This window comes from Homarus americanus, unplaced genomic scaffold (assembly GCF_018991925.1).
Source record: "Homarus americanus isolate GMGI-L3 unplaced genomic scaffold, GMGI_Hamer_2.0 scaffold29963, whole genome shotgun sequence".
NCBI classification, from domain to species: domain Eukaryota; kingdom Metazoa; phylum Arthropoda; class Malacostraca; order Decapoda; family Nephropidae; genus Homarus; species Homarus americanus.
In genome coordinates, this window is record NW_024743443.1 from 490,365 (window position 1) to 502,432 (window position 12,068).

The 12,068-nt window shown below is 38.5% G+C and overlaps 1 protein-coding gene across 1 annotated transcript; it reads right to left on the bottom strand.

The window, feature by feature from the left end:
• Positions 1–10,487: 10,487 nt before the first annotated feature.
• LOC121877159 (IWS1-like protein) lies at positions 10,488–11,033 on the bottom strand. Its single transcript, XM_042382772.1, has one exon. It carries the CDS (start codon positions 11,031–11,033, stop codon positions 10,488–10,490), a length of 546 nt encoding a protein of 181 aa, XP_042238706.1.
• Positions 11,034–12,068: the final 1,035 nt, after the last annotated feature.

The window sequence follows — 12,068 nt, forward strand, 5'->3', positions numbered from 1 at the left end:
GTTTACGAGGGAATTGAATCTTCTTGCATACCCCCCCCCCCCTCTCTCTCTCTCTCCTTTTCATTGACGGTGGAATTGAGCATCCTTGTCTACTCTTCTCCCCCTTCTTATATGATTCTCTTCCACCTCCGTTTCCTCCCTCCATTCATCATTATTCTCCTTCTCCCATTTCCCTCTTGTTTTTACACTGCCTTTTTTGCTTTTCAGTCCCCACTTTCTACATGTCTTTTTCCTTCTTTCCAATTTGCTACTTTCTTTTTTTCTCTTTGTTTCCTTTCCTCTTGTTTATCCTGTCTTCCCTCTCTTCACATCATTATTCTCCCTCTCCTCTTCCTCCGTTTCTTCCTCTCTTCTCACCTGTCACCCCCTCTCTATTCTTATATTTTTATTATTTCATTATCCTCGTTCCTTCCATCTACATTATCATTCTTCCCTTGTCCTATCCTCTCCTTCGTGTCCCCCCTCCCCATTTTCTTTGTCTATCACCCTTTTCCTTGTTTCCCTTCCTCCCCTCCTCTTCCCCGTCACCCCCCCTCCTCTTCCCCTTCACTCCCCTCCTCTTCCCCTTGGTGTCAGAGGAGAGGAAATTCCCCATTGAACACGCAAATAACAGACGCGTCACAGTACCCTAATGCTGTTTACATATTCTGTCAATTGTTAAGGTTCGTATGAATGATTAATTTATTTATGTTCTTTATAAAATTACATTCCTCTTTTTGCTCAATCTTCAATGTTCGTTTAATCTGAGTGTGAAAACATGGATAATCTGATTGTCATTTTCTTGTATTCGAAGCCAGAATTAAGCAAAGGGTTTTAAGGGATTGTTGTGTTGTATATAATGTAATGTAACCACGGTATATAAAGCACCAAAATAGATAACAACTTAGAATAATATGTCGTATTTTTTTGAAAGCGTTAACAAACAAATCCACTGTTTTACGAGAACAAATTAGAGGTAACTTGATAGTATGGCCAAAAGTAGGAAGATACGCGTACACATATTGTCATCTTAATTAAGCGGTATAAAGTGAGTTCTTAATGGCAACCTAATTTTTTAACGTTGGGGGGGTAGGAGACGCCCATCATACCATCCACCCCCCCTCCTTGAGTACCTGAATAACACTATTGAGATATTTACCTTTTGATACAACTCAAATCTTTTGTTAAGGTGATCTAAAAGAACATAATTTCAACATTGAGAATTATAATTAGTTGTGGTATTACTGCGACCTTCTTTTTTCTCTGATAATTCATGTTATTTACGAGACGCCTGAGACTGTTAACTTAGTAGAGGTTAACCTTTCATACTTGGTGATAACTTGAGCCATTTAGATGTCATAATAATCATATCTTCGTGTATATCGGTTTGATCACCACAAAAAACAAAGAACTTCGGTGTTTTTTCTCTGTAACTTGAGCATCGTATCAGTATTAATGAGAGAGGTGTCACGTGCCTTAATAGCCTCGACTGTCAGTAATTAATGACATGTGAGTGATGAGCTCAAGCGTCTGGCACCCACGTGGAAGGGCGTGGGGGCGTGGTCTGCAGTTGTTGTATCAGGTCACTCAACGCAACCATTAGTGACGTCACGTTATCTGTGGCAGCAGTAGAGGCGTAAGGTTAAAATTATATCCTGAGCTTCAGATTGAATTTGAAACTATATAACAATTTCATACAGGAATAAGTGTAAATACGACCCATGTATACAAATCCATAATACCGCATGATTAGAGCACCAAGTTTCAACACTCACTGATATCCTTTTCACCGACTAATTTAATTACAGTTTATCGTCCAATAACTGTCAATTTCATAATAAAACAAAAAAAATGTATCTCTCTCAACTCTGCTAATTCATTTTTGGTTCCATCAACTCGTTTTCAGCATATGATATATAAATTCACGTATTGTATTACTTAGAAACTCAAGTCGAATACAACAATCCCACAGAACAGTTGCGGTATAATATAAAATACACTTCCTTTATCATATATGGCTTTTACGAATACCATGGATAAAGGGATAAGGTGATTAATAAACGCATTCACCTTATACTGAATGTATTTATGAGATTAAACACTTTATTTTCTGATAATTACTGTTAAACATCTTCCTTTATGTGATATAACACTATCGGTAAATTCCTCTGACCTGATCGCGGGAGCTGTGCGCATAAACAACGCCATTTAACCTATTGATAACGATAAGGTAGCCCATGAACAGTGTTATCTGCCTTAGAGGTTTAGGGCATCATGTTCCAAGGCTTATTGAGACAGTACTCTAGGGATGATTTCATTTTACTCATTAGGTTACGTCATTGTCTCCATGGGTTTGGTATTGTACTCAAGAGATTAAGCCATCGTAATCACTGGGCTTATTTATCGTACTCAGGGGCTAAAGATATAGTACTAAAATCAGATTATCCATATCGTACTTATAAGAAAATTAAGGAGGGGTGAGCGATCGACTTGAAATATTCGACAAATATTACCCTAAAAAACATTAACACACAATAACTAGGATAAAGAATAATAGCAAACATTGCTTTTGATATTGTAAAAAAAAAAATAAAAAAAATAAAAAGCATTAATGTATAACTGTAAATATTAGTAGACCGAACAAATTAATGCTTTGTATTAGTTGATTAGTTGATTATGATTGAGACTTGATATAGACATGGTCGATAGACTTCCTAAAGATATTAAAGAAATTTTGTGAAAGTGTGAAAATAGAATCAATTTCCTCATAACACTCTTAAACAAAAATATATATGCTCGTAATTTTTATGGTAATAATTATTGTTTAATAAAAGTATTTTTCGCCAGACGAAAAGGATGTACTGTATCATATATTTCAGCACACCTTAATCCCTTGCAACCACTCTGACCCCTTACCAGCCCACTCTGACACCCTACAACTTACACTACCCCTCTGCAGCCCACCATAATTCTCTACAGCCCACCTTGACTCTCTGCAACCCACCCTGACCACCTACAGCCTACACTGTTCCCTACACAGCCCACCGTGGTCGCTTACAGCCCACCCTAGACACCTCTAGCTCATTATATCAGCACCTTATTCCCATGGTAGCTCGCCAGCCCCTACCCTAGACCCTCCCGCTCGCCCGTACCACACCCTGGTCTCCTATAGCTCACCATAAGTCCACACTAGACCCCTCTACCCCATTATAACCCACAGACGACTCGCCATAACCCACAGCCGTCGACCCGCCGTAACCCACCTTTTAACCCACTGTGGGCTTCGGCGGTAGCACCCGACACCACGTCAAAGTCGGGCCTCAGATCTCTTTGTCTCCCGGCCTGAGGACGCGGCGTGGCACCAACTGGTGATGGATCGACCGCCCTCCTTCTAGGACAGGGAGAGGAGGAAGAAAAAGGTAAAGGGAAGAAAGAGAAAGAAGAGGGAGAGGAGTAATAGAAGGAAAAAAAGACAAGGAGGGTGGAAAGGTGGAGGAGGAGTAGGAGGAGAAGAGGAGGATAAGGAAGAGGAAAAACACGAGAAGGAAAGAGGACAAAAACGAGCAGGAGGAGAAGACAAAGAATGGTGGCTGTTTTCTGGTCAGGAATCGTCTAATCCCCCTCTCTCACCCACGAACATCTTTCACTTACATATGCTACTCATAAACCCCTTCGCCTCACAATACATACTCATAAACCTACTCACAAACACTCACAATAGTTACTCATAATCACCCTGTCTACCAGCTGTACGACCACCCGGAAAAACTACGCTAGTAACGAGGTTCTAATGAGGAAAATCTTGGCAAGAAGAAGATGGTCTTGTGAGGCTGTGCTTTATATATTTAAGTCTCATTAGTCAGGGGAAGCGGCGATGATAGGTGGGGGGAGGGTGAGTGAGTGTGTTGGTAGGGTGTGTGGGTGAAGGGTGTGGGTGAGTGAGGGGTGTGGGAAAAGGGTGGGGGTGCTGATATGGTGTGTGGGTGAAAGGTGTGGATGAGTGAGGGTGTTGGTAGAGTGTGTGGGTAACGCGTGTTGGTTAGGATATACCTATTCCTCTACTAACCAACCTGTAACCCCTATCGCCTATCCCATAGTAACCAATCCCTACGCATAGCTTATATTTCCTGCTAGCCTCCCGCCGTGTCCTCCCCTTAAGAATTATAGACACTAGCCTATATAAATTTACTTTAATTCCAGGTGCTGAGAGAGAGAGAGAGAGAGAGAGAGAGAGAGAGAGAGAGAGGTGTCGTTTAAAGTGCGGTACTTTCAGGCTGTCGTCTCGTTGACTGATGACACGACTAATTGCGGTAAGGACCAGCGTGCGTCAGATCACTAACACCTGGGGTCGTTAGTTGGTCGTCCAGGTCCTCTAACAATGCGTAACTGGCTGTTTGATGATTCTAAGATTACCCTGCTAGTGCTTGGTTGTGTGTGAACTAATGTTGTTCTGAGAAAGGACTCCTGGTCTGTCTGTCTGTCTGTCTGTCTGTCAACGTGACTTCCTAACAGGATCTAATACAAGTGTATGATATTTGATTATTAATATAGTAATAAATAATAACCTTTAAAATAATAAGCTTCGTTTGTTACTCCTAATATAATTCATACTCTATTCCTATAATTCATTCATCGGAATATGCATCATAATATTTTCCAACAATAAACACAATAATTTTAATAGCATTTGTGATGTATGGACAATTTTTATCTATAATCGTCCATGTGGGAATTGTCTTTCTAGGAATCGTCTTTTTTTGGGAATCGTCCAAAAGGGATGACACCCCCTTCTCCTCGACTCTGCCAACCTCCTACGACCTTTTCAGCCCTAGGACACCAAGGGCCAACACTGTTTCACCGACCGTCCCACAAATCCAACATCGCCGTCAATGTCACACACACCGGCACTGCCTCACTGGCGAACGGAAATAAAGTCACAGAACAAAAAAAAAAGAAAAGTAAAAAATTTTGGCTACGAAAAAATCAAAGGGAAACAATTCACATTTTAATTATATACCATAAACATGCAAAGTAATAAAATAAACAATATTTTAAGTCGGTTATTATTATACCTATGTGAAAAAATCTCATTTTATTCAGTATCATAGACAAAATAAGGTAATGGAATAATAAAAGGTACTAAAATCCATCATTTATTGACAGTACTTGACAGGTTAGGTTTGCTCAGCTCAGCTCAGCTCTTCAACACAATAACCAAACCTACTAGAGTAACTTCCACCTCTACCACTCCTAGATCATATCTGGACTAACAACACTCCTAACAGCCTTGCAAGTGGAATTATTTATAACAATGTCTCAGATCACTTCCAGTTTTTGCCATGTATAAAACAGCCACAAGACCTGAAAGGTCTAGTAGAATCTCAATACAATACAGAGACTACTGCGCCGACAGTATACTCCTGTTCGAAATGCTAAGTGGGATCTTGTCTATGCCTCCGACAACCCTAACGTGATCTGCTGAAACTTCTCTTCCATCTTCAATGTTTGCTTTGATAAATGCTTCTCCCTCAAGACTAAGTTAGTTAAAGCTGTATCTATCTCCAAGTGAAATTAGGGCAATAATAAAAATAAACTCAAACTCTAAAGAAAATTTAAATTTGCAAAAATACCCATAATTTTCGGTGATGCTTACCGAAGTATCAGAAATAGAGTAACTCAAGGAGTTAGAACTGCCAGACGTAGCTATTATACAAATAAGCTACAGTCAACATCCGGCAACAGTAAGAAAACCTGGAGTATCATCAATACTATTCAGAAGAGGAACACTCAACCTATGACTCCCCACTCAGCTTTTATGATAAATGATACAGCTGTAACGAAACCCTCAGTCATTACCAACCACTTTAATGATTATTTTATCAATGTTGGCAAAAATCTTGCAGAGAGCATCCCTAATCACCATGAGGAATTTAGAGCCTACCTGCAAAATAGACAGCAAAATTAAATGGTCTTATCACTTGTCACGGCAGATGAATTTATTATTGACCATAAAAACGTCCAAAGATGCAGCAGCAGGCAACGACAATATACCAATGAGCATCATTAAGAAAGTAGCCTACCTATTACTACCTGTTCTCCAACACATTTGTAACTCCTCCTTCACTGGTGACGTCTTTCCGGATAAACTGAAATTGCTGAAGTTCAACCAGCATATAAACAAACTGGGGTTAAAGGTCTTTTAAAAAAAATACTGTCCCTTATCAGTCAGCCTTCCAGCCATAGGTGAGATATGTAGTTGACAAAATTCCTTCTGATAACAGTCAGTTCACAGTTGGAATATTCCTGGACCTCTCTAAGGCCTTTGATACCGTTGACCATACCATCCTCTTGTCAATTAACCTTGAACATTACGACGTTAGCGGCTTATCCCATAATTCATTTACCTCGTATCTGTCTAACAGGACGCAATATGTCTGCTATATAATCATCAATCTGACTCCTCACCAATTTTATATGGCGTCTCTCAAGGCTCCATTCTCGGTCCTGTACAGTTCTTGCATGTTGTACGTAAGTGAAATAGTCCACTCCAGCGCACTCGTAAAATACAACTTATTTGCGGACGATAGTAATCTCTATGCCAGCAACTCAGATCTCCATTCTTTGATGAGAACTACGAACAATGAATTGACTAAAGTCAGTACCTGGGTAATATGTAATAAACTGACCTTAAATATCGAGAAAAAATCCCACTACTCAATCTTTTACAAAAGAAAAAAACTTGACTCCAAATTTGGACCCCCTGTACCTTGGTAATACAGTCCTCAAACGTGAACAAAATACTAAATTCCTTCGGGTTATTGTTGATGGTAAACTAAGAGGTAAATTAATAGGTACAGTAGTAGGAAGCTATCAAACAGGGAGGTACTACACACTGTTAAAAAAACCTTGAAAAAATTTACAGAAAATTCACTGGTTATATTGTTGCAAAACATTTTCTGTAGAATTACAGAGATTTTGTATATATTTTTACATAAAATATCTGTTGAATTAACAGATTGTTGGAAGTTACTGGAAGCTCCAACAACTTATCCCTGAATACGAATTCGCAACTTTCGATTTACAGCAGGTACCTACTGTGCTGCTATAGGTGAATAGGGACCAAGGGGACTAGGAAGAATGTCCAAACAACTTCCGCCGGCCCGGGAATCGAACCCCTGACAACTTGCTTGCGAGGCAAGAGCGGTACCACTCCACCAGCACCCCCTTCCCCCCCTGTGATAATGTGGCGCTCTTTTAAATAATGTACAGATGTACAGTAAACAAACACGGACATACGACGATCGTGAAGCACAAACAACCGCCAACCGCATATTCAGTAATTACAATATAGAAATAACAGCATTAACATGCAATTTTAAATGTTCTTTGCATCATGAAGTGTATATAGTATGATAAAATGTCAGTTCATATTGATAATTAAACAAATTGAAACAGGGAAAGAGAGTGTCTGAAATATTTTACAGAAGAAAAAAAGTAATTCAAATTACTACATTTTCCTGGTCGGAAATACGGAAGAAACATGTAAAAAATACTGAATTTTCTAACAGTGCAGCCTGCGAAGATATTGGAAACATAATGTGTTGTCTAATGGTAGACCCTGCTTCCATATGGCCTCACAAAAATTGTGACCAAGTCCCAGGTTGCTGATATGACTTTCTGCTTCATTTAAACACAATTGCAGGGATTCAATTGTTTCTCTTACTTTAACAGCACAACATACGAGTACATATATCGTTTCTCACTATTAATCTTTTTTAAATATTTGTATTTATTTTTGGTCTTTTATTATTATTATTATTATTATTATTATTATTATTATTATTATTATTAATTATCATTACTTGTTAGTATTATTGAATTATTATTATTATTATTATTATTATTATTATTATTATTATTATTATTATTATTGATTATTAATTATTATTATTTTTAATTATTATCATTAATTGTTAGTATTAATTATTATTATTATTATTATTATTATTATTATTATTATTATTATTATTATTATTATTATTATTATTATTATTATTATTATTATTATTATTATTATTATTATTATTATTATTATTATTTCGCCCCCAGGCCCTGATGTGGGACATTGGATGTGCCCTGGTGGGCTAAGCCCATAAAAAAAATGGAGAAACTACATACAAGCCATTCACAGTAAGATAATGGCTGCCCCTCATGTAACGAGGATGGCCGATGCCATTCACAGTAAAGTCAATAAATAGCGCGGTAACCTCTATCACACTCGTCAGTCACTCTTGCAGCAATGAAAGAAATCTATTATGATCTTGTTTACCAACACTTGATACACTGTCACACAGTATGGGGGGCCTCTGATCACCGCACAGAAAAGTTGTGATTATACTAATGAACAATTTGCTGAATTGAAAATATTATAATTCGAGGATATAAACACTAACTGCTGTACCCTATTTGTTTACAAATCTGTCAGTCACTTGTTTGACTACAATTATTTCCTGCTCCGGAATAATCAGAGATACAGCTTAGACACCCAGAGCTACTATGAACTACCCCCATGCGCTCCTCTCAGTCCCAACCCTCCATGAAATATCACGGTGTGAAGGTGTGGAACAACTAACGCCCACCCATCCCAGCAAAGGCTACGCTCCCTTCCTTTAACCCTTTCACAGCGGGAGGTTACCCTAAACTGAATACAATCGACTAGCGGTAGCCAGAATAAAATAGCAAGTGCGTGACACGCGGTAAAAGGGTTAAATATATCTTAAAAAATATCTAGTGTCTATGTATTAATAATTTTTAACAATAACTTTATATCCCTGCCATTAATGTACCACTAAAACCATTAGGTCAAATATTGTCATGTAGATACTGAAGATAGAAATTACCATTGCAATAATTATATATACAGTATGTCTTCATGACATGATCCCAACTGTTTTTGCTCTCTTGTTTTACCTTAATACAACCCATGTTGTATTGCTTCCCTCACTTATCATATTAATTTATATCATATTAATGTATATCAACTCCACTGTAAAATATGTACAGTCTCGTTCAAGATTCTTGGAACACTGCTGAGACAGCTACCAACTCAAGGCCGTTTGTTTACTATAGTACGTAGTAAAAATTATGAATGAATGTAAAAGGTTATCAGTGATTCGTTTCTTAGTTCCCCGTTGCTTAATTAATGGCTGGGCTTTGTTGTTTCGTATTATATTATACTACGTACTATAGTACACAAACGGCCTTGAGTTGCCAGCTGTCTCCAGCAGGTTTCGAAGAATCTTGAACGAGACTGTACATACTTATAATTTAAATGAAAACAAAAATACAGAAGTGACAATCGCGGTAAGATTCTGATATGTTCTTACTAACACCATGTTACGTGTACTATTCCAGATGTTACCAAATGTTACACAATACTTCCTTGAGATAAATGTGCAGTATGTATCAGGTCCCACTAAGAGAGCTCAGGCTCTCACTTGGCTTAGCCATGTCAATATTGTTAATATTATCGACTCTGCATCTGCATATTTCTGGCCAACTAAACTGTTTCAATATCAATATCAACATTAATATCAATATCAAGGCTCTGTAACTTTTTTCTGGATTCGCCTCACCGACGTTCCACAACTCCAGTGCTTCCCTTCCGGCGTCATCCTACTTTGGACTCCATTCAACAAAATAATGTTTGTACACATTGCATTATATGTCTTTATTGAGTTACTATGTTTGGCATTTCTCCTACTGTTCTTGCCAAACTTCATCAGGTGGATGGGTGAGTGGACCACGTGACGGGAGGGTTGCTTCACTCAAATTTAAAGCGCATGTATGGCTAGACCAATGAGGTCCCAAGGAATAGGCGAGTCTCCTGGGCCACTGTCTTCGGCTATAAGAAAAAATTCATTTTCTTCTTGAGATGTGCAAGAAGCCAGCGGTCTCTGCATTGCAGTGCGACGCACCCATAAGTAGTCTCTAGACCAAAAAAAAAAATCTTGGGCGTTTTATGCCAACTTGCGAGCCATTCCAAAATCAATCAACCGAACTTGGGGGCCATTAGAATCGGTGGTAATAATAATGTTTCTATTATGAATATCTCCGTGTGTGTAACCTGCCCTATGAAGGTCTCCTATAGCTAGTGTTAGCTTTATAAACGCTAAAAGACAAGTTTTTACGTCAGCTTCACAAAGGAACCTGTCATAAGTTTAGCCCGGACAAAATTCCATAATGAGTGAAGCAACATGGTAACCGAACCCTTTTTCCACCATCACACCATAAAGTTTGGGCACCCCAGCGACCCCCTCCAACTCCTTCATTGTCCGGGCCTCCTAAAAATAAAATCTGGCGTTTAGTTCAAACTGTTTGATCGCCACAGGAACCAACTCACCGTTCTCGAGTTTTAAGGTGCCCATGTAGACGACGCCATAAGCTCCACTTCCCAACCTCATGCCAATTTCTAGTTATGCACGGCAGATAGATGGGATGTCCTTGTCTTATGTTTTTAGGCCCACAACTAACTTGGAGCGTCCTTCCCTCTCCGAGTTCTTCTTACCCCACTTTACCCCATTAACAGAAGACTCGGGAGAACATTCTTCTAAATTATTTTTTTTCGTGCACGGTTCATCATCATCTAAGTCAGACTGAGGTAGAGGGCGTTTACATCCTCTGTCATTAGAATCGATGGACTTCATGGGTGAATTTTCTTCTAATTTTTGTTTTTTCTTGCACGGTTCATCATCATCTGAGTCAGACTTAGGTAGAGGGCGTTTACATCCTCTGCCATTAGAATCGATGGACTTCATGGGTGAATTTTCTTCTAATTTTTGTTTTTTCTTGCACGGTTCATCATCATCTGAGTCAGACTGAGGTAGAGGGCGCTTACATCCTCTGCCATTAGAATCGATGGACTTCATGGGTGAATTTTCTTCATTTTTTTGTTTTTTCTTGCACGGTTCATCATCATCTGAGTCAGACTGAGGTAGAAGGCGTTTGAATTGTTTACCTTTTGGCTCGGGGAACTTATTGGGTGAGTGAGACATTACTAACAGTAATTAATTTTATAACAGGCGAAAAATACCAAGGCAGTCGATTTATTTTAGTGGACTAAAATGTAGTAAGAATGGAGCCTCGGTAGAGTTGTAGTGTAGAGATAACCAGTGTTGTAGTGTAGATGTAACCAGTGTTGTAGTGTAGATATTACCAGTGTTGTAGTGTAGATATTACCAGTGTTGTAGTGTAGATATTACCAGTGTTGTAGTGTAGATATAACCAGTGTTGTAGTGTAGATATAACCAGTGTTGTAGTGTAGATATAACCAGTGTTGTAGTGTAGATATAACCAGTGTTGTAGTGTAGATATAACCAGTGTTGTAGTGTAGATGTAACCAGTGTTGTAGTGTAGATATTACCAGTGTTGTAGTGTAGATATAACCAGTGTTGTAGTGTAGTGTTGTATATAACCAGTGTTGTAGTGTAGATAGATATAACCAGTGTTGTAGTGTAGATATAACCAGTGTTGTAGTGTGTAGAGTGTATATAACCAGTGTTGTAGTGTAGATATAACCAGTGTTGTAGTGTAGATATAACCAGTGTTGTAGTGTAGATATGACCAGTGTTGTAGTGTAGATATAACCAGTGTTGTAGTGTAGATATAACCAGTGTTGTAGTGTAGATATAATCAGTGTTGTAGTGTAGATATAACCAGTGTTGTAGTGTAGATATAACCAGTGTTGTAGTGTAGATATGACCAGTGTTGTAGTGTAGATATAACCAGTGTTGTAGTGTAGATATAACCAGTGTTGTAGTGTAGATATAACCAGTGTTGTAGTGTAGATATAACCAGTGTTGTAGTGTAGATATAACCAGTGTTGTAGTGTAGATATGACCAGTGTTGTAGTGTAGATATAACCAGTGTTGTAGTGTAGATATAACCAGTGTTGTAGTGTAGATATAATCAGTGTTGTAGTGTAGATATAACCAGTGTTGTAGTGTAGATATAACCAGTGTTGTAGTGTAGATATAACCAGTGTTGTAGTGTAGATATAACCAGTGTTGTAGTGTAGATATAACCGGTGT